A 26,111-nucleotide genomic window follows, 5' to 3' on the forward strand; every position below is an offset into this window, starting at 1 on the left:
CTCACCCCTACAGCCACAGCTCACCAGTAAATGCTTAGGACGTGCCTGTTGTAAGTGCTTCAGCACTGCTGAAGCTCTGAACCAGCCTTCTGAAGTGGGGGTGGGGTGGGGCCTAGTCTGAATCCCATTTTTCAGATGGGGATGTTGAGGCATAACGTCCTTAAAGGCTCTGATCTGAGATCCCTGAGCTAGTAGACGGGATGGCCTCGAGTGGCACTAGGGTCTGCATGACTGTAACTCTTTCTTTTAACAACAATGCAGTTAGCTCGTACCTTTAATGCAAAAGTCATAAAACACGCCGCATCCCAAACTCTGACAGAATGGCTTGCTTCCTGTTGCATTAGTAATTTCTCAACCTGCCTTCCCAGAACAAGCTAGTGAGAAAAACATCCAAAACTCTGTCACAGTAAGTTCTCATGTGTGAAAAAGAAAAATAAAAACAAGGCATCCTGTTCTCGCTCAGCAGTCCGTGACCCGCTTTATCTTCTGAGTGATGCTTGCTAAACCAGCATATGGTGTGTTCAAAAGAGAGTTCCCAGGGCCCAAGCAGGACTTCAGTTCACCTTTCTGGTCCAGTTAAAACATCCTGGGTGTATTAGATTCACAAAGAATAAGAAAAGGGCTGAGGCTTGCAAGCAAATTGGTTGAGGAAGGGATGGGAAGGGGTGTGAAGTGCTTGAGGAGCGGGTATCTAGGACCGCTTTTTTCAACTGGGTCAAAGCCCTCATGAGTTCCAAACCCTCAGCCCCATTTTCCCTTTCTTTCTACAGCATTTAATTTGGGAGCTAACCCCAAAGAGTCAGAGATGGGTAGGACCTTGGACAGCACCGAGCAGCGGCCGTAGAACAGATGTGCACGGTAAGAAGCTATGGTGCAGAAAGGTTTAAAGCAGTGGCCCGAGCCCATGCCAGAAACCCCTCAGAGGAGAGACAAGTGGACAGCAACAAGTGTGACAAAGCCAGGCTTACTTCCTGGGGTGTGGAGAACCCACAACTAGAATCCTGAACTTGGCAACAGCCCATCAGAAGATACTTAGGAATGCTTTATCACGTTTTTCATTTTGATGGAATCGTGACACAGAGCGGAGACTGCCAAACCACACAAACCCAGCTTACACTCCTCACTCCATCACCTCCAGCTGTGAGACTATTGCAGGTCCTGTCACTGTCAGAGGCTCAGTTTCCTCATCTGAAAAATGGGAACAATAACCCCAACCTCACAGGGTAGATGTGAGGACTTAATAAGAGAACAGCTCCTGGCCCGTTTCCTGGGGTCTTCTTATCTCTCTCCTGGCCATGGCACTTGAGGGATTTGCAGCTTGCCAAACAAGATTCAATGACAGGGACATCTCTGGAGGTCCACGGTTTAAGAATCCACCTGCCAATACAGGGGACACAGGTTTGATCCCTGATCTGGGAAGATCCCACATGCCACGGAGCAACTTGTGCTACAACTACTGAGCCTAGGAGACCTGCGTGCTCTAAAGCCTGTGCTCTGTCACAAGAGAAGCCACCACAGTGAAAAGCCTGCACACCACAATCGAGAGTCACCCCTGCCTGCTGCAACTAGACAGAGAAGCCTACACACACAACAGTGAAGACCGCGTGCAGGCAAAAATTAAAAAAAAAAAAAAATCCAATGACAGACCAGTTTCTTGGGCTGAAGTGGGGTTGATATCTGGGTCAGGTGGCTCTCTGCTGTGGGGGCTGTCCTGTGCACTGTAGGATGCTGAGCACCATCCCTGCCTCCTCCCACTAGACTCTAGTCCCCTGCCTCTTACAGTTGTGATAACCAAAAATGTCTCTAATCATTGCCAACTGTCCCTGGGCTTGGGGAGGAAGGCAATAATGCCCCTAGTTGAGAATCATGGAGTTAGAGGCAGGAGGAGACTCAACAGGAGTTAGATGGGTAGTGGCAGTGAGTTAAAAAAAAAAAAAAAAAGAAGCCACACAAACACAATCATAGTAAAAAGGTTCTCTGCACAAAAGCCCTTCAGGTAAACTGTACCCATGAAGAGAATCTGTTTCTTGAACTTAACAGGTGAGATGACTAGACTTCCTTTTCAATCCTAATTAAGTGTTAGTCGCTCAGTTGTGTCTGAATCTTTGCAATCCCATGGACTGTAGTTTGCCAGGTTCCTCTGTCCATGAACCTAACAACCTGTCAGTAACATGTCAGCCCTAATAACCTGTGACCAGCTCCCTGGAAGGGTAACTGTCCTCCATGTTCCTCTTGCTAGGAGCAAAACCACATGATTACTAGCCGTGTTTTTTTTACATGTAAATAAGCATGGCCTGTGGTTACACAAGGCTTCTTTGGTGGCTCAGAAGGTAAAGCATCTGCCTGCAATGCAGGAGACCCGGGTTCGATGGCCTGTGGTTACACAAAGATAAGAAACAAAAGAACCACCCCGGAGAAGACATGGGAGGCTCTGGCAGGCACCTTGTCTGGAGGAGCCGAACATCTGGCTGGTCAAGGCCCCTCTCTGGGAACACGGTACCTTCTTCACCGTGGAAGCAGGCAAGGCTGACGGGCTGCACTTGGAAGCTTGGAAGCTGAGCCGATCAACGTCTACTGCCTTAGGCCTGCTCCAGTGGGCTCGTCACTCACCAGGCCTCCGTCAGAACTGCAGGGGCCGCTGTGTCCTGAGCATTGGGGGCCAGAGCGACCCTGGCTGTTATCCTATTGTTATTGTCCTCTGTGACTGCCTGAGTAGGTCACTGCCTGCTTCTGCCCCGGATTTCTTCAGGTGTTACAACATATTCATCTAACACAGGCCCTTTGGACTCGGGAAGGCGTGTGATATATAGTGGGCCACATGCAGCTCACAGCTGTTGTGTTTGGCCCACAGACAGACAAACTAGCTGCCGACTAATTTAAGAGTCAGATTTCATATCAAGACATGGGCTTCTGCCATCTCTTGGAAAGTTCACAGACCACCAACCTGTGGTCTCAGTGATAATCAACCAGGCTGAGTAGGGCCTGACACCCTGAGTGCCACTCCCCACACCTCCCTATGAACACAGCTCACTGGCTTCATTCACGTACAGGACCTGCCCCGGACCCTATCTGTATCCAAGTTTGCTGTGGTCATCATCCAGTTGACAGGGATACACTTGGGGTGTTTGTCTGCTCTGTTGATCCCAGATGATGTCAAGTGCAAAACCTCCATAAGCAAGATGGTGAAAGATCATGCAAACAAGGAAGGGGCCTCCCACCAGGGCACATCTGTCCCAATTAGGGTTCCAGTTCTGGTGGTGAACTCCTTCCTCTCCCAATAACCACTTGATTAAAACGGTGGGGTAAGAGGCAGAAGCTCAGAGACAATGACTAAGGCGGCAATGGAAAAAAAGCCGTCTTTGAGCTGGGGATGAGACATCAGTGCTTTGCCCCACCAAATCCAAATGTGCTCAGTTGCTTAGTCATGCCAATCCCTTTTACGACTCTGTGGACTGTAGCCCGCCAGGCTCCTCTGTCCATGGGATTTCTCAGGCAGGATTACTGGATTGGGTTGCCATGCCCTCTTCCAGGGATGTTCCTGACCCAGGGATTGAACCCGTGTCTCTTGCGTCTCCTGCATTGGCAGGCAGATTCTTTACCACTAGCGCCAACTGATAAGCCCCAAATCCAAATGAAGCACCAGTGTATCAGAAAAGGAGTCAAAGGTTCTGCAATCCTAGCTGACCTCTATCTGATCAGAGTTATTGAAAGGGATTGCTGCTCAGTTGTGTCCAACTCTTTTCGACCCCATGGACTGTAGCCCACCAGGCTCCTCTGTCCACGAAATTTTCCAGGCAAGGATATTGGAGTGGGTTGCTATTTCCTTCTCCAGGGATCTTCCCAACCCAGGGATCGGACCCAGGTCTCTTGCATTCCAGGTAGATTCTCTAATGTCTGAGTCACTAGGGAATCCAGGACCCCAAAGGGCCATGATTTCTGAAATAATGGCCAGACACCGGCCAAAAAGCCACCAGGGCTGAGTCCCCAGGTGGAAGCTTTGAACTCTGCAAGGGGCTCCACATCAGAATGAACTGCCCCAACCTAAGAGACTAGGCCAATAGTCCTTCAGGACCTCGGACAGCTACCAGGCCCCGAAAGGTCCCTGCAGAGAGAGTCCTGCACATGTTTCTTAAGCAGAGCTGTGGAACCGGCCGCCCTCTGCGCCCCCCTCAAAACCCCAGGCCAACCAGGCAGCTGGGGATCTCACAGGCGCTCCACCCCCGCTGCCCTCGATGACTTGTTCGTGGCGCACTCCCCTGACGCGGGTGGCAGGGACGCCACCACAGTTGTGCTCCGCCACCTGCTTCGTGCTCCTCAGCCAACTTGGCGGTGAGGAAGGAGGACAGCTTGCTATTCTTACTGCTCTGGCACTAGGTGTGAATTTGGCAGCTCGTTCACGCAGAGGAAGCCTTCTTTGGGAAATGCTCTCTCTCCTGGCAACCCTGACCCAGCTCTTTCCAGGTTTCCGCCTCCTGTGCCCCTGCTCTGCCGGCTCCTGGCCCAATCTGTCGCAGCTCCTTCACTGTCACCTCCTCTTGCTCACCCTATTTCCCCGAGGGCCCTACCCTGGTGCCATGACCCCCATTCCCAAGTTCGTGCAGGGAAACTGTCTCCCAAGAAGGGCTACCAAAATCCTGAAAGAGATGAGTCTTAGAGATTACAGAGTAATTCCTGCGTGTTTTCTTGGAAATTCATTCCCCAAATCACAAGTTATTCTTAAAATAGTCCCAACATTCTTCATACAATTTACTCTTTATTGTGGAACTCTAACATGATCTGCTCAATAAGAAAGAAATACTAAGTTCAGAGGTGTTTCACAAAGAGTCATAGCCTAGAGCAAATATTCAAACTCGGGAAATGCTAGTGAACACTAAGGAGTCCTGTTCAGATAATTATGCAATGTGTGAATCTCCTATGAGAGTCCTGTGTCAAAACAGGCAATTTAAAGACATCTTGTGCTTCTGAAACTTATTTCTTGGAATGCCATTCACATCAAGTATGGTGTTGTTCAATCGTGAAGTGTCCGACTCTTTGTGACCCCAGGGACCGCAGCACACTTCCCTGTCCTTCACTATTTCTCAGAGTTTGCTCCAACTCATGTCTAGTAAGTTAGTGATGGCATCCAATCATCTCATCATCTGCCACCTCCTGCCCTCAATCTTTCCCCAGCATCAGGGTCTTTTCCAATGAGTCAGCTCTTCACATCAAGTGGCCCAAAGTATCACAGCTTCAGCTTCAGCATCAGTCCAACAAATATTCAGGGTTGATTTCCTTTAGGATTGACCAGTTTGATCTCTTTGCTGTCCAAGGGACTCTCAAGAGTCTTCTCCAATACAATTTGAAAGCATCAATTTCTTGGCATTCAGCCTTCTTTATGGTCCAACTCTCTCATCTGTACATGACTACTGGAAAAACCATAGCTTTGATTATACAAACCTCTGTCATTAAAGTGATGTCTCTGCCTTTTAATATGCTGTGTAGGTTTGTCATAGCTTTCTTCTAGGAATAAGCATCTTTTAATTTTGTGGCTGTAGTTGCCATCTGCAGTGATTTTACACAATAAACTTGTTAGCATTTATTTCATTTGCAAGAATAATTCACTTTTTGCAGTAGGCAGAGCCACAGATACACTACTTATGACATGGCATCAGCTGAAGGCAAGACTGACTAATGAGATCGTGATCCTTTCTCTCCTACGAGCTCTTGCCCTGGTTCCTGGAACCACTGATCTTGCCCTCAACTCCACATGTGGCTCCTCCTATTCTTCCTTTTGCCTCATTAATGTGGATTCCTTCAACCAGGGATGTTGACTGTTATGCTTTAATTTTCACAGGAGGATCATCACACTTTTTCTTGATTTCCTGTTTTTCTTGAGATCTGGAGAGAGAGATGTTTCCTGAGAAATGCAGGCAGGAACTCGTGGCTGATACCCAAGCCCAGAGGCTGCCATCCGAAGAGACGCTCACCTCTCTCTCCTGCCTTCAGGACCCCACAGAGACCGTCTCTAAGTCCAACACCCCATACTCTCATCTTCTCCAAAACCAGTTTCCCCTTTGTCCCCTTGACCATCACCTACCCAGATATTTAGCCTCAGAATCTTGGCATCATGAAGCAGGGCACCCAAAGCCGGCGTTCTGGGACAACTCCGAGAGATGGGGTGGGGAGGGAGGTGGAAGGGGGTTGAGGATTGGGGGGGACACTTGTGCACCCGTGGCTGATTCATGTCAATGTATGGCAAAAACCCATCACAATATTGTAAAGTAATTATCCTCCAGTTAAAATAAATCCATTAATTAAAAATAAATGGAAAAAAATCTTGGCATCGTCTGGTGCAGGCCCTCCCACCTTTTCTCTGGGCTCTTATAAAAGCACTGTGCCCTGTCTCCCTAGTGCTCACGCCCCATCCCCGGCTGCCAGTAGGATCCTCCTGAAGCACAGACCTGAGCTCAGAGACCTGCAAGAACTTCCTTCCTGGCGACCAAGATGGCAACTCATTCAAGACCTCTGAGCTCCCAGCCCTGTTCTCTGCAGTGGAGGACAGGGGGCCTCTGAGCTTTGCAACTGTTCTGTACATCTAGGGGGAGAAAAAAAAAACATCTCCCCCCTTCATGCCTAACAGAATGGTGCATGGGTAGGGGTTAGTGATATCTGTCAACATTGAAACATGTGCTTGTCCCCAGAGCCAGAACCACTTCGAAATATCAGTCCCACAGACCTACCTGCCAAAACGTACATCTATTTGAAACATTTCTGGCAATACTGTTTGAGGGAGCCAAATCTGGAAACCTCTTAAGTGTTCAGATGGAGCGATGGTGAAATAAATTATGAAACAGCCATTGCACTGAGTACTCTGTAGCTTTCAAAGGGAATGAGCCAGCTTTATTAAATTAAAAAGGCAAACTACAGAGGGCTGGTTGGAGCCTGGCTTTGGCTTACATAAGTATTGACGCTTTCTGCAAAGTTATATAAGAAACTTGACAGCGATCGCAGAGGTGGGGGCCCCGACACACAGCAGAGTGGGGTGTGATGTTTACTTCTCCTTCTTATATCTTTCTGTAGTGTTTCAGGATTTTTTTTAATACCATGATTTTATCACTTCCTCCAAAACGTCTGCTCCCCAGACTCCTTTTCCCGTGCTCCCTTTCTGCTGGTAAAAAATAGTTACGCACATACAGGGCTTACTATGTGCGAGGCACTGTTCTAAGAGCTCGACGTGCACGTGGAACCCTGTTGGCCCCACGAGAGGGTGCTGGGAACATTGCCACTGTACAGAGGAAGATGCTGAAGGCTGGAAGGGCTTCAGTGAGCTGCCCAAGGCCACACATCTAGTCTGAAGCAGAGTGGGGCTACAAATGGGACAGTCTGACACCTACCTAGGCACTCTGCAAATTTCCTGGTGAATGAGCTCGGGAATGAAGGGAAGAAATGCTGCCTTGGAATAACTGTATGACCCGCTCACCTGTTGACCCTGAGGCCTGGGGCCCTGTCTCAGTCATCTATGTGGTGATACTCCCCACCAACCTCCTTACCACCCCAGAGGCCTGCATGGAGTCACGTAGGTGTTTGTGACCTGAATACAGGGTTGTGTTGTGCTTAGTCGTTCAGTTGTGTCTGACTCTTTGCAACCTCTGGGCTGTAGCCTGCCAGGCTCCTCTGTCCATGGGGATTCTCCAGGCAAGAATACTGGAGTGGGCAGCCATGCCTTCCTCCAGGGGATCTTCCCCATCCAGGCATTGAAGCCAGGTCTCCTGCATTGCAGGTGGATTCTTTACCATCTGAGCCACCAGGGAAGCCACCAGAGAATACAGGGTTATCTGTACATAATAACACGGAGCATCTCCACATCTGCCTGGTCTGTTATGACCTCAAGTGTGTCATAATCCTCTTCTCTCACCCCCAAGAGCCAGCCGTCAAATGTATCTGGGGTCCAATCACCCTTCACGTGGTTCTTCTCATCACTCTGGTCCAGCCACCACTTCTTTCTGCTTGGACCCTAAAAAAGCCTCCCCCTCTGCCTCCCCCCACCCCCACCCTGATTCTATTTGCTAATCTACATCCAGAGTGAGGATGTAAAAACATAATGCAGGTCACGTCACACTCCTGCCCCAACCCCTTCAGGTTGGAGTAAATCCTGAAGTCATTATTACGGCCTCCAAGGCCCTGTGAGATCTGACCCTGGTGACCTCTCCAGCCTCGTTCTCCTGCTTCTCTGTTCAGCCACACTGGCCTTATCTGACACACCAGGCTCACTCCTGCCTCAGGGCCTTTGCACTCACTGTTCCCTCTGTCAGAACACCCTTCCCTTGGAAATTCACAAGGTCTTCCCTCAGAGAGGCCTTCCCTGACCATCTGGTGGAAACGCCAGCCACATGACCGGGACTCTCTAGCCTCTGACTCTTCGTTACTTTTCTTCAGAGACCTTCTTGTTTAGCGGCATATGACACGTTTATCTGTCCATTCTCCATCTCTCTGACTCTGTTAAGGTGGCTTGTGCTCTTTTTTCCTATTTTGTTTGCTATTACATCCCCTGTGCCTGTTGAGTCCCTAGCAGGTGCTCAGTAAACACTGACTGGATGACAGGGGTGGTTTGCCGAACACAAGTCCCTTTGATGGGGGTTTTCCATATATCTGCTCAGCAGTGCTCCTGCCCTGGAGATGTTCCAGGCTCCCCCGCTTTTCCTGGACTTGTAAAAGCTGCACCGTCGTCAGCTTTGTGAAGCTGATCTCACTCCTCTTCACCACCAAACAGAGAGAAATGGCAGGAGTGGAACATAATTACCGTCACTGGTGGGATGTGTGGGGGGCAGGGGGGCTATCTGACTCACAGAGAAGAGTATCTGTCACCCTCGTTATCTTCAGAAAGAGTCATCTGTTCTGAGCTCCACGGGCGGGAGTCCTGCGGACGTGGAGGGCCGGTACCCCGGGGGACTGCACTTTCTCTGTGTCCCTCGACACAGCCCCTCCAAAGGCCAGCAGATGGAGGTGATTAAACGGCATTTTACGTGTCATCTCTCCAGGCGACAGGGTGGCGGGTCCCCCCTCGGCGAGAGACCTCCGGGTAATGAGCTTCTGAGGGATGGGGTGTCTCCTGGGGGAGAGGCCTGGGCCCCAGAGGGAGTGCTGCCATGGTCTCTCAGAGTCCACAGAAAGCCAGAGCCCAGCTGGTACACAAGGTTTCTCCCTGAGTCACTGCGTCCAGATGAGAGGTCCCTGTGGGGAAGGAGGGAGGGGAAGGCGGACTTCCGGAAAACGTCATGTTATCAGCTAGCGTTTCATGAGCACATACTACGAGCTGAGCGCTCAGAGGCCCTGGATCTCAGGGCAACGCATTGGACTCTTGCTCTGGCCTGCAACTTACTCTCACAAGGACCTTAGGCAAATCGGTTAAATTTCCTAGAACCCAGTTTTTCACCTGTAGACATGGATAGATGATGGATAGATGGATGGAGATGGATGAAGAGACAGATAGAGACATGTCCATAGGGTTTTCATGGGGATTCTCTCCTGGTCTTTCTCACAAGTCTCGTCATCAACTGCAGCTGACCTAAAGAAATGGCCGAGTTCCGCTCTCACACAGAGCCCTCACCTACCATCCAAGCAGAACAGGGACATAAATACCTCTCCTCTCATTTCACACATAAGGAAACTAAGACTCAAGAGGCTGCATCCTGGCCCAAGATCACCCTCCTCCTCCGTGGCAGAGCTAGTGGGGAACAGCAGTGACTCCTGAATCCCCAGGCTTTCCATTTGGACACTGGGAGTCTAGACTCATCTGCCCATCACAAATCACTCACACGGATATTTCATTTTAAGCATGGCCCACATCTCACCAGTCTGCCAGTCTGGCCTCAAAAGTGAAACTTCTTGAATGGGGTCTGCACTCTTTTTTGGCCTGGGAGATTTAGGCCAGTCCCCAAAAGCAATGTGAGCCCAGGGTCCTGGGAAGGAATTCAATGGCTCCTGTGAGTGGCCCCTGGCAGAGCAGCATGTCCGCTGGGCTCCGCGTGATCCTGGCGGTGCCCAGGCTGGAACATCTCAACCCCAAGCCAAACCTCCCACTCGCGGGGAGAACGTGGCAGCTCCTATTTCAGCAAAAAATATATTTAACAGCTTTGAGAGTAAATGTGGCAGCAGATGGGGGCGGGGAGTGGGGAAAACATCGACCGTGTTTTCTGCTGAGAATCCGGTGGGGAGTGTGTGCTGTGCCCTACATTACTCCTGTTCCCACCCCCGGAACTCTTCCTCTCCCCCCACAGAGCGGCGGAACACGGTGCATTTCCCAAGGTTGAAGTATTCTGCAGAAAAACATTTTAATAACATGCTAAACAACAGCACCGCAAATCACTGAAATCTTCACGGAGCTGCAGTCTGGTTCTGCAGAATGAATTCTTGGAATCCATGATCCCCCCCAGTTCATTAATGCACCTTCCAAGGAGCACTGGACATTTCCCAAAGTAACTGCTCACCTCTGCCACATGTCATGTCCTGGGGTCCGCCTGTCCCTCCAAAACGCCAAGAGGATGCAAACATGGGGCCCTCCAAAGGAAGAGGGTACTAGGGTGTGTTGTTGATTCGCCGGTTTGGGGGGCAGGCTCTAATCTCCACGTGGGCCAGGCACACACAGGGTTCAAAATGGAAGAGAAACGGCCCACTTCCTACTGTCCTACTTTCTAATTCCGACTGCTGCTGGCATTAGCCAGGAAGTCAATGGGAGACAGAGAGATCTGGAGAAAAAGAATTCAACCTGCTGATTCCTCAGCTCTCAGACGTGTGCAGATGGCAGAAGCCTTGGAAGTCATGCTGCCCCTTGCAGAACACAGTGAAATACTGACACGTTAAACAGGAAAGACGAAGCGGAAAAGTGTGTGTAACAGCAGGTGCCATGGGATACTGGATGCCAGCCCTGCACAAGCCTGAACGTTTGAAGGATTCTGGTGAAGAGAAATGAGCAAATTCTACCTGCTAGGTTTAATCCCCTGCCTACCTTCACCCTCCCGCCCCTCATGGAAAAGGGACCACCTTGACCGAGGCTCAGCAGTGGATGAGCTCACAGAACACACCTCGGAGCACAGAGGGTGAGCAATGCACCGTGGGTGCCTCACAGCCAGAGAGAGCCTACACGGCTGAGCAGCGGGTCAGAGCCAGCCCTGCAAACTCATGTGTCTCCTGGGCTGGGTAGGTCATACGAGTGACTGTGGGTAAAAACCAGCCAAACACTAACAGCAAGTGGCAGGGAAGACGGCTCAGTGTCCAGGGGTAAGTGGGGATCGGCGGGGACAGGGCAGCACTGTGGAACTTCAGCCGGGTGTGGCCCAGTGGGAATACATTCTCTCTCTGGGAGATGGTGAAGGACAGGGAAGCCTGGCGTGCTGCAGTCCATGGGGTCGCAAAGAGTCGGACACGACTGAGCGACTGAACGACCACCTCCACCAGCGGTAAAGAACCTGCCTTCCAATGCAGGGGACGTGGGTTTAGTCCCTGGTCAGGGGACTAAGATCCCACATGCCAAGGGGCAACTAAGCCCATGCGCCATAACTAGGGAAGCCTGTGTGCAACAAGCAGAGATGCCCGCATGCTGCAACAAAGACCCAGTACAGCCAAGAAATACAATAAAATAAAAAAGGAAAGACCCAAGGAAATCTGTCAAGATTCTAAGAATAATCATGCTTTGGGGGGTTATTTCCTTAGTAGAGATAGATGCTTTTTAACTGGGACTCTCTCAGAGTGAGCTTCTGAGCTGAGATGGCACGCCTGCTATTTTCTAGAAGGAAGCACAGACAGGACATGATCACATGGCGGTCACCGGGCAAGGACAGACCAGGGCGAGGCTCACCTTCTGTCACCCCCTCATGAAATGATCTGCAACTTCCAACCTGCAGTACCATCTGACTTCAAAAAGACAAAGGAGGAGAGGGCAGCGAGCGGTGGAACTGCAAGGAAAGCTGTTTAATATCAACTGGAGTTGAGACCAAGGTTGAGTCCAGAGTCTCGTGTCAACATTGGGTCACTTGCTACAGTCTCCTACCAAAATGCTTTGTACATTTTAAAGCCCATGAAATGGAATCCCACGTTCTCCATGTTAACTGGGCACAAAGCTTTCTCTCTCAGCTGTGATCAATGGCAACCAGCGTGGCTGGGACTGCATGACATGCCAAGACACTCCCGTATTAACAGGCGGTTGTCATGATTCCACAGGCTGGAGTTTGGTACATGCCCCACCAGAACTGCCTGAACCGCCCACCCCAGCAGGAGGGGCACCAGCTCACCCCTATGAGGCAGTCTATTCTTCTCATACTTGCGGTGGGCAGCCTTTCACGACATCGGGGTCTTAGGACCATGTCTTAGACTCCATTTTCACCAGGAAATCTGATCCAAACACACATGACTCAGTGAGAAGCTGATTTCCAGTCCTCATCACAGGCCAGGGAGCTGCCTTTAAAAGAAGAAGCAGGGACTTCCCTGGTCAGGGAACTGGATCCCATGTCACAACTAAGAGATTCCACATTCTGCAACTAAGAACCAGGACAGCTGAATAAATACAATAAATATTTTTTTAAAAAAGAAAAGAAGGGGACCTCCTCTCATGAACTGTAGTGGTGTTTTCGAAACAATGAAATGAAGCCCCTAGCAGCACAAATAATCAAATGAAGGAAAAATATCATATGATGTATTCTATTTGGAGGGGTGGTGGGGGAGGCATCTTTTTTATCAGAGATAGCAGAGAACAACTGAATCTTCTCATAAAGGTCCTAAAACAATTAAAGGATGGGAGTAAGTGGACTGGGCTTCAGTTTCAAAGCCTGGGGCAGGTTTAGTTCAGTTGTTCAGTCGTGTCTGACTCTTTGCTACCCCACGGACTGAAGCATACCAGGCCTCCCTGTCCATCACCAACTCCCGGAGCTTACTCAAACTCACGTCCATTGAGTTGGTGATGCCATCCAACCATCTCATCCTCTGTCGTCCCCTTCTCCCACCTTCAATCTTTCCCAGCATCAGGGTCTTTTCAGATGAGTCAGTTCTTCACATCAGGTGGCCAAAGTATTGGAGTTTCAGCTTCAGCATCAGTCCTTCCAATGAGTATTCAGGACTGATTTCTTTATGATAGACTGATTGGATCTCCTTGCTGTCCAAGGGACTCTCCAGAGTCTTCTCCAATACCACAGTTCAAAAGCATCAATTTTTTGGCACTCAGCTTTCTTTATAGTCTGAATCTCACATCCATACATGACCACTGGAAAAACCATAGCTTTGACTAGACAGGCCCTTGTTGGCAAAGTAATGTCTCTGCTTTTTAATATGCTGTCTAGGTTGGTCATAACTTTTCTTCCAAGGAGCAAGCATCTTTTAATTTCATGGAGCAGGTAAGTCCTGCCAATGTCTGTCTGGCTGGAAGTTCAACTTGGAAATTCCAGAAAGTGTGAAGCCAAAGATACTCTCCACACACAGAAGCAGAAATAAGCCCCATTTTGAGGTACAGCAACACCGTTAGGACAAAACAGATTCACAAACCCTCAGCACACCCATTTTTGAAGAGCTCCAGGGAAAGGAAACTCTTGCATTATCAGCAAACCAGTGTTTCTCAAATGACAAGTCCCAACCTACTTTCAGAGGCCCGTGGGTTTGCTATATGGATTCTTAGGTCTATTGTTTCTACTGTGATGATAACATTTTAGAAATCATGTACAGTTGACCCTTGAAAACATGGGTTTGAGCTGAGCGGGTCCACTTATACACAGTATTTTTCAACAGAGATATTAGAAAGATTTTTGAAGATTTGCCAAGATTTAAAGACTCGCAGATAAACTGCATAGTCTAGAAATACTAAAAAATTAAGAAAAAGCTAGGGATGTCACAAATGTATAAAATAAATGTAGACACCCAAACATATGTGTTATCAGACTGTTTATGTCATTGGTAAGGTCAATAGTAGGTTATGAGCAGCTAAGTTTGGGGGGAGTGAAAAGTTATACACAGATTTTCAACTGGGAGGGAGGTTGGCGCTTCTTACCTCCATGTGATTCAAGGGGGGAGTATAATTATATTCTCTAGCATCTGAAGACTCAATAAAAAGTAAAGACGGCTTCATCATTTGGGTTCCCTGAATCCAAGCATGTAGATATCTTGATATAATGAGAGATTGATGAGGACTATGGGAAATAATCACTGATAAGGCAGTGACACCAGTGAGGCCCACCGGCCCCAAGGTGTGGCTCAAACAGATGTTTTCCAGCAACATGACCCAAGGAAAGTTGGGTCAGGGGAAGATGGGGTCAGCACGTGGATCACCAGCCAGGTATGTGGCAAGCTTGGGAGAAGCCAAGCTTCTTCTGCATATCACTGTGAGGAAAGGCTTGGTTTCATAAAAAACAGTGGCCACTGTGATAATTGACGATTCTGAATTGGGATAATGTTCTAAGTGTCTGATATGTAAACATCTTTTTTGCTTTTACTTTTATACGACCTGTAAGAACAAGGACTATATACCTAGTTTTAAGTTGGCTTATATTTAAGTCATATAAATATGAAAGTCATTTAAGTCGGCGCCAATGGGAGTCTTCGAGAAGCTTCCTTGGGTTCACTGCCGACATGCTAAGAAAGCCTGAGAGAGACTACTTTAACTCTGGGACACCTGTGGGCTGCAATCTTTCCTGCGATCAAAATGTACCAAGGGACAAAACTGCAGAGTTCTGAATTTTTGGGAGCCTCGAATCAACAATGCTGACTTGCAGGCTCGCCCTCTCGTGTCTCTGGGGTGCCCAGGACACAGACACGCCGCAGCCTAACCTCAGAGGAGAGAAGGCAGGCCGCACTTGGCGGAGCACGTGACTGGTACTCACACGAAGAAGGGCATCAGCTGGGTCAGGGTCTCCTTCTGGGGGCTGGCGGTAAACTCAGGGACTGCCTGGATGACTTTGTTCATGATGCTGCGCAGGTAGGTCTGCAGCTGCTTCCTGCGTTCCTCCACAAACTTGGCGTCCTGGGAAGACAGACAGACAGACAGGCATCCTCAGGTAGGCTTTCTGCTTTCCTCAACCACCCGGAGAACACGCGACCAACAATCTTCTCTACCCAGAGCAAGTGCAAGTGAGCCTCAGGCTTTACACGTGTGACCACACTTGGCAACAGGGGAGTTGCTCGTGATACTCCTACTGCGTGTGCGTGTGCGTGTGCGTGTGTGTGTGTTAGTCACTCAGCCGTGTCTGACTCTTTGTGATTCCATGGACTGTAGCCCCCCAGGCTCCTCTGTCCATGGGATTCTCCAGGCAAGAATACTGGAGTGGGTTGCCATGCCCATCTCCAGGGGATCTTCCCAACCCAAGGATCGAACCCCAGGTCTCTTGCATTGCAGGCAGATTCTTTACCATCTGAGCCACAAGGGAAGCCCCACTATTACTGCTAAGTGGGGGCAATGCGGGTTCATGAAATTTCCTACAGTGTAGTCCCAGGAACGAACGAAATCTCAGCACCTGCAACGTGCCAAGCGTGGCGCTGGGATCTGGGACAGACCATGAACACAAAGGGTCACTGTGGTGGCCCTGGTGGAGGAGATAAATAAATCCAGTGACCACACAGGCCAGCACACAGCGTCATTCATCACACTCAGCGTGCTACCCTCCAGAGGGGGTGCTTAATGTTGCCTTCATGGGAATTTTCTGAAATAGGAATCAGTCACCACTATTTAAGAAGGATTTCATTAATAAACAAATGTCACACTTTCTGAAAAACTAGGAGACATAGCGACACGGCCCCACTCCCAGGGCCACTCCAGGGGCGGGGGTCTGCTCGGTGTGGCCCCGAGGCAGGCACAGGGCCCCAGGTCCACGCTCAGAACCCTCCTGGCCCACACCCCCATGTCTGCCTGGCCCTTGTAGGCAGGGCTGGCTTCCAGGCATGCCCCAGGGTGAGAACTTGGACCCGTGTGGTAACCTGCTGTCCCCATGGTGAAAATCTGAATAATTTCCGCATGAGGGGCCCTACATCTGCCTGTTGCCATGGGCCCCACAGATCCCAGAGCCCCACCTGCTCATGTGCATCTGAATTGGCCGGGGGGCGGTGGGGAGAGGGGGCTGGCTTGGAATAAGGAAATCAGACCCGCGTTGGGGGTGGGGGACATCCTTCTTTGAGGAAGCGATGCTTCTTCCAGACTGGAGGCTGAGTCGGGTGAACAGGGCATGGCAGAGCGAGGGGACGGGAGGAACAGGGTTACTCATCCTCACTGGGACACGAGACGCACTCTCTGATGAGTCTCACATGACAAATGAGGGAACTGTGGCCCAGAGCGAGGCTGGGCTGCCCGCCCACAAGGCCCCACACCCAGAGCAGGACACCCATCACCCCCCTCTCCAACCGCCCCAGCCAGCCTGGGGCTCTGGAAGTCTGCAAAATGTGCCCACACACTCAGAGACACCTGAGGACAAGCCCTGTCCCCACAAGGCCCTGCCAAGAACCCGAGCACAGCCGGGTGATTCTTCAGTGCTGCCAGGTTTAGCAAATAAAAAGACACGATGTCCAGTGAAACCTGAATTTCAGATAAACAATGAATTTTTCAGTATTCATAACTCCATATTCAATAATTCATGACTCAATAATTTTTCAGTATTCAAGTATGGCTATACAATAAAACCTTTCCATGTAATATTTGGGACTCAGACTTGGAAATTATTCACTGTTTATCTGACATTCAGATTTGACGGGGTGCCCTGTATTTCATCTGCAACCCTCCTCCGGATGCCAGCGGGGAGGAAGGAACACAGAGCATCTGTTGCCCCCCCGGGGCCACTTCAAGGTCACAGCAAGGTCTTTTCTCCCTGAGCCACCCTCTGACGTAGTGCCTCAGCGGGACGTTTCTCCAGAGGGGAATGGGGCTCCAACACTGTGGCTGGCCGTCCAACTTGATTGCCAGCGTGGTCCCAGGTTGGGGCTGGAATCTCCTGCAGTGGGGGCAGTGAAGGCATAGGGCCAGGAGAACCACCGGGCTTCGCCCTAAGCTCAGCCACTTGGGCTCCGCTCACCCATCTGATGCCTGGGTCTGCTCTGCGGTCTCTAAGTTTCAACCCATCATAAGCAATTAGATGCTCCTCCTTGGGAAGCTGATTAATATGCCAGGTTAATGCTGAATGGAGCCACTCAGGTCTGGTTTTTAATCTGCACAAGAAACCCTCAAGGACAGCTTGAAAGGCTTTGTGGCAGGAAGGCAAGAAAGGGGCCCAGCAGTCCCGGAAGAACTCGTGGGGATTTCTCCTTTTTCAGAGGAATGATGCTCAAAACACTCTGAGCATCAAGGAGAGGGTGGGGATGGCTCCCCATGCAGCTTGGGGGGCCATGCTGGGCTACACGGTCCTGGGAGGGGAGGTTGGGAGGACCCCCAGATGAAGGTCAGAGGATCCCACCCAGGAGTCGAATCTGTCTGTCTGCAGTTGGGCTGCTTCTTGCCCAGGTCCCAGGGCCAACAGGGGCTTGGCAGAAAGGTTACCAACTGGAGGAATCCCACATCCTTGCCATGCACTGATTCCTCGAGCTCGCGAGTCCCTGGAAATCCCAGCCAGCTTCTGATAAAACCCAACATGGCAGCAATCTGAGTTTGATAGCCAAGCAATTTCTACTGAGCCGTTCAGAACAAGAGACGGGTATTTGTGGAGTCTTCATGCATGCTCTGCGCTCAGCGCTTTCCCAGCACCACATATTTCCAGCACAGTGGAGGCTCGGGAAGGGTAGGGAAATTGTCCGAGGTCTCAGGACCTGGATGCAGCTCAGCAGGGTCCCAGGTCATTGGCCAATGAGCAAGTGAGAGCTGGCTTCAATTCTGAAGACACTCTTCAATTTACAGAAGAAAAATCTATGGGTCCTTTAAAGCCCAAGCCATCTCCCAGTCAAGATGCAGTTCATAGAACTTGCACCTGCCTGTTGGTTGTAACAGAAGCAAGCCAGTCACACCCGAATGATGGAGGCGGGGTTAGGATGGTGGGGGTTGTCCTCAGACCATGAGCCTCTACCTGGACACACTGTCCTCAGATCTCAATCTCCTCCTGGGGGTTTGGATACCTTGAGTGGCCACACACAATTCAGCAGGATGCGGTGAGACTGCAAGATCTCAGAATACCTCAGTCTTTCTCGGGACTGTCATTTCATTTTTTACTATGAAAGTTTCAAATTATGGCAGAAAGCAGTAGCACGCATGGTATAATGAACCCTCATGACCCTTTATCTAATAAAGTCTTAACCCTTTTCCATATTTCATCATTTTCACCTTTTTGCTAAGCTGGCTTAGAGTAAATTATAGTTATCATGATGTTTTATCCCCAAACACTTCAGGGTGTATTTCTAAAACACTAAGAACATTTTCCTATTGAACCACAATACTGAGGTCTCCTCTAATAAAATGAATGATAATGTGTTGGTGTTACCTCATACCTAGTGTATATTCAAACATCTGAATTTTCAAATGTGCCTACTGCTTATGGGATTTTTTTTTTAAAGGGTGGAGTCCATCCCAGAACAAAGCTGGCTATTCTCCAGCAGGTTGAATGCAGTCTGGTTCAGATCAGATTCCCCCTTGGGATTAGTGAGGTTCTGACCAAAAGTCCTATGGCCACAGGACTGGAAAAGGTCAGTTTTCATTCTAATCCCAAAGAAAAGGAATGCCAAAGAATGTTCAAAGTACTGCACAATTGCACTCATCTCACACGCTAGCAAAGTAATGCTCAAAATTCTCCAAGCCAGACTTTAACAGGACGTGAACCATGAACTTCCAAATGTTCAAGCTGGATTTAGAAAAGGCAGAGGAACCAGAGATCAAATTGCCAACATCCGCTGGATCATCGAAAAAGCAAGAGAGTTCCAGAAAAACATCTATTTCTGCTTTATTGACTATGCCAAAGCCTTTGACTGTGTGGATCACAACAAACTGTGGAAAATTCTGCAAGAGATGGGAATACCAGACCACCTGACCTGCCTTCTGAGAAATCTGAATGCGGGTCAAGAAGCAACAGTTAGAAATGGACATGGAACAACAGACGGGTTCCAAATCGGGAAAGGAGTACGTCAAGGCTGTATATTATCACCCTGCTTATTTAACTTCTATGCAGAGTACATCATGAGAAACACTGGGCTGGATGAAGCACAAGCTGGAATAAAGGTTGCCAGGAGAAATATCAATAACCTCAGATATGCAGATGACACCACACTTATGGCAGAAAGTGAAGAAGAACTAAAGAGCCTCTTGATGAAAGTGAAAGAGGAGAGTGAAAAAGCTGGCTTAAAACAACATTCAGGAAACTAAGATCATGGCATCTGGTCCCATCACTTCATGGGAAATAGATAGGGAAACAGTGGAAACAGTGATAGACTTTATTTTTTTGGGCTCCAAAATCACTGCAGATGGTGACTGCTGCCATGAAATTAAAAGACGCTTACTCCTTGGAAGAAAACTTATGACCAACCTAGACAGCACATTAAAAAGCAGAGACATTACTTTGCCAACAAAGGTTCGTCTAGTCAAGGCTATGGTTTTTCCAGTAGTCATGTATGGATGTGAGAGTTGGACTACAAAGAAAGCTGAGTGCTGAAGAATTGATGCTTTTGAACTGTGGTGTTAAAGAAGACTCTTGAGAGTCCCCTGGACAGCAAGGAGATCCAACCAGTCCATCCTGAAGGAAATCAGTCCTGAATATTCATTGCAAGGACTGATGCTGAAGGTGAAACTCCAATACTTAGGCCACCTGATGTGAAGAACTGACTCATATGAAAAGACTCTGATGCTGGGAAAGATTGAAGGCGAGAGAAGGGGACGACAGAGGATGAGATGGTTGGATGGCATCACTGACTCAATGGACATGAATTTGAGTAGGCTCCGGGAGTTGGTGATGGACAGGGAGGCCTGGGGTGCTGCAGTCCATGGGGCCGAAAAGAGTTGGATATGACTGAGTGACTGAACTCAACTGACCAAAAGGTGCAGATGGTGGTGCCTTTTCACCGCAAGCTGCTAGTGGGCTTGTGTGGCCTAACAACATGAAAACCAGGGTGCAGGGGCTTCCTAGGTGGTGCAGTGGTAAAGAATCCACCTGCCAATGCACGAGACACAAGAGATATTGGTTTGATCCCTGGGTTGGGATGATCCCCTGGAGAAGGAAATGGCAATCCACTCCAGTATTCTTGCCTGGAGAATCCCATGGACAGAGGAGCCTGGAGGGCTACAGTTCATACGGTCACAAAGAGTCGGACTACAACTGAGCACAGACAGATGGAGCTGCATCCAATACAGGTTCCTGGCCGCTCCTGAGAAGTGGCCCTCGACAGCTGGAAGCACAGGGCCACCATCCCAGCCGGCCTCCATGGGGACCCGACTTTGTACCACATGGTATTGCCCAAGGCCCTACAGACCCACCCAAGATCCACCCAGTGAGACGATCATGTTCCAGGTGATCACATTCCAGGTGACCTTCCAGAACAGCTTGCACTGCCACTGGCCAGCTCTATTGTCTGGCAGCTAAACCACTCAGAGCTGTGGTTCCTCATCTGCAAAATGGGGTAAGGGTGCTGTCTATGTCATTTGTGATAGCCTAAGCTAAGCGCCTGGTGGCCAGCATCGCCGGCCAGGCTCTGCGATGGATGCTGATGTCTCTGTATGTTCAGCCAGGATGCCTTTCCTCAGGGAGTTTCTCTGTGTGGGGACAGACTGGCAGACAGTAGTGCCCAGGCAGGGCAAGTGCTGGGAGGCTGTCATCCAGAGGTGAGCAAGGGAGAGTGTGGGAAGTTCATGTGAGAAACAGAGAGAAGGTTTCACTTGAGGAGCTGACTCCTAAAGGGGCTCTTCAGCATCTCTTGGAGGAGAGACACCCGTCAGGGGTCTAGGTGGGAGCCCTCAGTGCAGGAAGGACATGCCAGGTGGAGGGAACAGCAATACAGAGGCTGTAGGCAGAAGGAGTGTGGCTTATGGGAGCGGCAGAAGGCAGGCCAGCGGGGCTAGGCTCAGTGGCTCCCAGGAGCTGAGGCTGCAGCAGCAGGGGTTGGATGGCACACAGCCTCAAGGACTGTGAAAGAGGCCGCCAATGGAGGTGGGATGCAGGAAGTGCACTTAGAAAAACTGTTGGTGGCCAATGGGCTGTAGGCAGCCTGATGCAAAGAGACGCCCATGAACTCTGCCCCCTTGCCCAGAGTGCACAGCTCAGCCCTCAGCATGGTTCGCTGGAACCTTCTCGACGTGGCCGAGCTTGCCCTGCCAACCTCCTTTCACGTTACCCTACCCCTACCCCATCAACACACACCCCATATCCTAGTGTTCACTGCAGCTCCATAAACACTTGCTGTAAGAACATACAAATGTGGGGGGGGGGTTTAGGGGCGACAAGGCAGGCCACCAGAGAGAATGAGCCCAGACAAGAGATGACAAGCCTCCTGATGGGGAGAGACATGGAGAGAAGCAGCAGCAGGCCAGCTCCCTGGTCCCCAGCTCCCCCTGGGCAGGGAGTGAGAGGCAGACAATGAGTGAGCGAAGACGGGGGGGCTGGTCCTTTGGGGACCCCGTCTGTTACCTGGGCCCCCAGGGAAGAGACTGGTGTCCACATAGGGCCTGCCCCGCTGGACAGGGGCCAGCACTTAAAGGGCCATGGATCATACGTGAGCTTTCTGGTTGTGCTCCTGGGGCTGCCGCCAACATGCAGCATCAGCAGCGGTGGGCTGGATGGAAGCCCAGCTTGCGGAATGCGCCAGACGCCTCTGGTGGCCGCTTAATGAGTCCTCGCTGCCTGTGGCCCTGCAGTCATCTTGTGCGGCACTCTTAGCGTAATACTGTTGTCAGTTACGGTTGAGGACCAAGAGTAGCAAACGCAATTAGTCCTCACGGTAAAAAAGAACACTCAGGACTATTTTAATGGGGGTATTTTTTTTTCTCTCCTTCCCGAAAAGGTTAATTTTATTTTGAGCTTCAAGAAGATAAAGACGCCATCAAATGAAGAAGAGCTATTTTTAAAACGATGGAAGGATGTGAACAAGACAACGAGCTACCATCCCTAGACCCAGACCCCTGGCCCCCTGTACTTTCCCACTTGTTCTTTCTTGGGTCCTTCCTTACAACGGCGCCTCCTCGACCACACCCCGTCTCTCCAGGGGACTGTTCCCATGCATCTGCACTTCCAGAGTGCCTCTTCAGTCTCGTTTAAGTATATCGCAGTGATTTATACAATATACAGAAGGTCTTGTCCATCAAGGGCATCAGGCCCTGTCGATAGAGGCTATGGCAAGTCAGCTGATCTGACAGTGTCTCACTGGCTGGAGAATTCTAGAACTAGTTTCCCAAGGAGCCCAGCATCAGTGAACGACTTCAAGTTCTATTTTAGAGCCAACAACCCTGGTGGGATGTGCTGATGGTCAACTATCATTCATTTGTTTACTCAGTGATCTGGCCACAAATTAGTTCACTCATTCATGCAACAGATAGCCTACTGTGAACCGGGTGCTGTAGGGGAAGGAATAAATGAGTCTCGGATGCTGCCTTCACAGAGCTTACAGTCTATGGAAAAGACAGACTAATCAATAGTTACAAAAAGTGTGATGAGGCCAGGAACACACGTGATAAAGGTGCGCACAAGGTCTGCTGTGGGGGGTGTGGGGAGCACATGGGGGGCAGGCGGGCCTTTCCTGGGTTCATGTGATATAATAGTTACAGTAGCATCAGCAGCAGCAGGAAGAGGAGGTGTTACTATTAACACCTGTTAATAGAATGTTTACTGAACATTCTCCCTGCTGGGCGCTGGACTGAGCGCGTGCGTGCATGCTCAGCCGTGTCCGACTCTTCAACCTCACGGGCTGTAGCCCATCAGGCTTCTCTGTCCATGGGATTTTCCAGGCAAGAATACTAGAGTGGGTTGCCATTTCCTTCTTCAGGGGATCTTCCCAACCCAGGGATCGAACTCACATCTCCTGCACTGGCAGGTGGACTCCTTGCCATTCGCACCACCTGGCAAGACTGAGCACATTAAACGCTTTATTGGATTCACAGAGACCCACTGGGATAGATACTTGTTAGTATCCCCATGTCAGAGAGAGAAGCTGACACTCAGAGGGGTGGGGGTGAGGTGCAGTGTCCAGACATGTAACTGCTGAGGGGTGGAGACAGGACTCAGCCCCAGGAAGCCGAGATCTGCTCTGCTTTAAGAGAGAGGCAGTAAAGGGTGTTCTGCTCTTGAGAACCACCTAGAGAGTCCAAAGACCACAGCAGCTGGAGGGCTGTTCTGGGGAGACCATCACACATTTGGTAATGGAAAACCGAGGAGAAAAAGGGCCTGTCGCTGCTGCTTTAAGCACCCTGGACGGGGACTTCTGAGAGCAATGAAGGTGGGGCAGGAAGGATCCTCATAGCGGCTTCGCAAACATCACTGAGCCCCTTCAATAAGCGTCTCACTGGGTGTTTTTAGCAAGACTGCACAAAGTATCTTCACTTGCCTAACTCGGAAATAATAAAATCGCAACTTAAAAAAGGAAGCTCTCCTAATCTGTACACCGCGAGTGGGTCCCCAGAGGTCAGGACAGAGGTGCAGATGTTCACATCTGGGCCAAACAGGTGGGCGTGCCCTGGCTGTTTAAACGAGTCTGGTTTCCCAGGCTTTCTTCCAGGTAATCATCAGCTGGATAATTACCTGGAAAATCACAAGGCTTCCTTAGCTCAGCTGGTAAAGAACCTGCCTGCCATGCAGGAGACCCGGGGTTTGATCCCTGGGTTGGGAAGATCCCCTGGAGAAGGAAATGGCAATCCACTCCAGTATTCTGCCTGGAGAATTCCACAAACAGAAGAGCCTGGCGTGCTCCAGTCCATGGGGTTGCAAAGAGTCTTAACGACAAAACGCTTTCAACTTTCATCAGCTGGAAGGACCAGATGTGAATGAAGGGGGGAGGAGGAGGCCTTTATTTAGACCAGTTTGGGGGAGAGGGGAGGGTAGTGAGGGGTAAAGAAGGCCCATGTGTCTCTAAGGCATCCTTGCTGAGAATTTCAGGTCCCAAGCCCTGACAGACATCCACTAATTTAGAGACCAGAGCCACTGCTCCTCCTGCAGGGCCAGGGGAGCACACTCCTGTTAGCTGAATTACTTTACCCCCAGTGACTCAGCTTGGCCATCATTTACCAAGTAGCCTGGTGATGGGCTGGGATGAACAGAGACAGAGAGGAAACAGGTGTAGCCCTGTGGGGGTCAGCGTCTCCTGCTCCGAACATTTACTGAGTCCTGGGATGTTACAGTTGTCCACCCAAGCAAACATTTACCTGAAGCCTCCCCTGCCACGCCCAGTTAGTCCGAGTGAAAAAACACCCAGTTCTTGCCCTAAAGGCATGAACGGCCTCTCACTCATCCATACATTTGAGCATCCACCAAGCGGCAGAGTGGAGGGGCTTCCACTCGCTCATTCATACCTGCCCTGGACGCCCACCTCACTCCAGGGCCCGTGATGAGCAGGGCTGGAGAAGGTGAACAGGACGGCTGCCCTCATGGAGGTTGCCATCGAGAACCCCTTCCTTCTCCCAACACTGCTGGGCCAGACCCTGTGCTGGGGGCCCCCGAGATGAGATGACAAGTCCTGGTGTCGGCGGACACCACCAGGAGGTCAGGGCCAACACTGGCAGTGCAGGAGGAGAGCTCCTGGAGTGGGGGTGGCACGCCCTCTGAGCTGGGCTGCTGGGAATCAGCAAGCACAGGAAAGGAATCTGGAGGAAAGGAATCCGGATGGAGTGCCTGAGGGAAGCGAGGGGAGCCCTGGCTCAGGGGGTTGAGTGACATCCTCTCGGTGGGGGTGGGGGTGGGGGTGTGTGTGGGCTGAAGCAGTCAGGCTTTGGAGAGAGGCCAACGGTTAAGGCGTGAAGTCAGTGCAGAGGGTCTGGGGGAGACCAAGTGCACGCACTGGGGGTCTGGGAGGCCCAGAAGTCAAGACTCAGGGGAGGAACAGAAAGGCATTGATGGAGGACTTCCCTGGTGGTCCAGTGGCTAAGACTTTGCCTTCCAATGCAGGGGGTGCAGGTTTAATTCCCGGTAGAGGAGCTAAGATCCCTGGACTATAAAGCCAGCTCCTCTGTCTCCATCAATGGCACAGGCTAACACTCCCTGGGAAAGGCAAGGGGCTACTGAAAACAGAACTGCCTCCCCCATCGTATCTGAAATAGGACTTTCCACAAGACTCACAGCAAGATGCATGACTCTGCTGGCAGCCCCGAGGATCTGAGGGCTTCCGGGCGAGACGCTGCCTGTGGTGGGAAGAGAAAGGGCAGGTTCGAGAAGACACCACAGACCCCAAAGTCCTCCCCACACTTCCTTCATGAAAAACGCCAGGGGGCTTAGGGCTTGCATCAAATCTAAGCTTGCACTTCCTGTTGATCCAGGAGATCCTCCTCCTCTTGCTTAGAAAGCCCCCAGTGAGGCTATAGACAAGCCTCATGGCTCACAATACCTTACTGGCAAATAGGGAAAACAGATCAGATCCCCAAGGCTGGGCGGCTCAAGGAAGGAATACAATGTGGAAGAGTTTGAAGAGTGTAACTTAGCACTCGCATGATGTCCATGAATTACACTAAAAGTCAGAAGAGAAGGCGGATGCCGACCCCCACCTGCAATGAAAGGATCTCCACCTCACACCTGGACTGCAAACACAAGAAACAAAGCAAGTCTCTATTTCAGAAAAGGAACAGAAACTCCCACCCCCATCTCCAGGGCTCAACATACATTTACACTTTCCCCCATGTACTTCTCATAATGATCATAATAATTATTATAATACCATTTATTGTCAAGCTTACTGTGTGCTGTGCACTATGTGGAGTGTCCACCTGAATTATCTCAACAGACCCCTGCAACAGCTCTATGGAGTAGATACTAATATTCCCATTTTGCAGATGAAGAAACTGAGGCACCCAGAAATTAAGTACCTCCCCTAAAGTGACTGAGCTAGAGAGGAACAGAGCTGGGATTGTAGGGCCATGTCTGTCTGAGCTCAGCTCATAACCGCGGTGCTGTCCTGGTTCTTAGGGTCAACATATTCATAAACAGCAGGATCTCTACAGCTTTGCTAAACGGAATAAAAAAACAAAGTAGTCCTGCGGTTCATGTGGGGTGAACCAGATACCAGAGCTCTAA

The 26,111-nt window shown here is 50.2% G+C and overlaps 1 protein-coding gene across 2 annotated transcripts in view; it reads right to left on the reverse strand.

Annotated features, from left to right (window-relative positions):
- The window catches only part of SNX29 (sorting nexin 29), a 585,715-nt gene that overhangs the window by 46,657 nt on the left and 512,947 nt on the right, over positions 1-26,111 (reverse strand). For both annotated transcript variants that reach the window (XM_081560361.1, XM_081560362.1), the window contains one exon: positions 14,838-14,977. In XM_081560361.1, coding sequence (XP_081416487.1) covers positions 14,838-14,977 — 140 coding nt within the window. The remainder of the gene's footprint in view (positions 1-14,837; positions 14,978-26,111) is intronic.

Source organism: Giraffa tippelskirchi, chromosome 13 (genome assembly GCF_054371585.1).
Source record: "Giraffa tippelskirchi isolate mGirTip1 chromosome 13, T2T-mGirTip1v1.2.pri, whole genome shotgun sequence".
NCBI classification, from domain to species: Eukaryota; Metazoa; Chordata; class Mammalia; order Artiodactyla; family Giraffidae; genus Giraffa; species Giraffa tippelskirchi.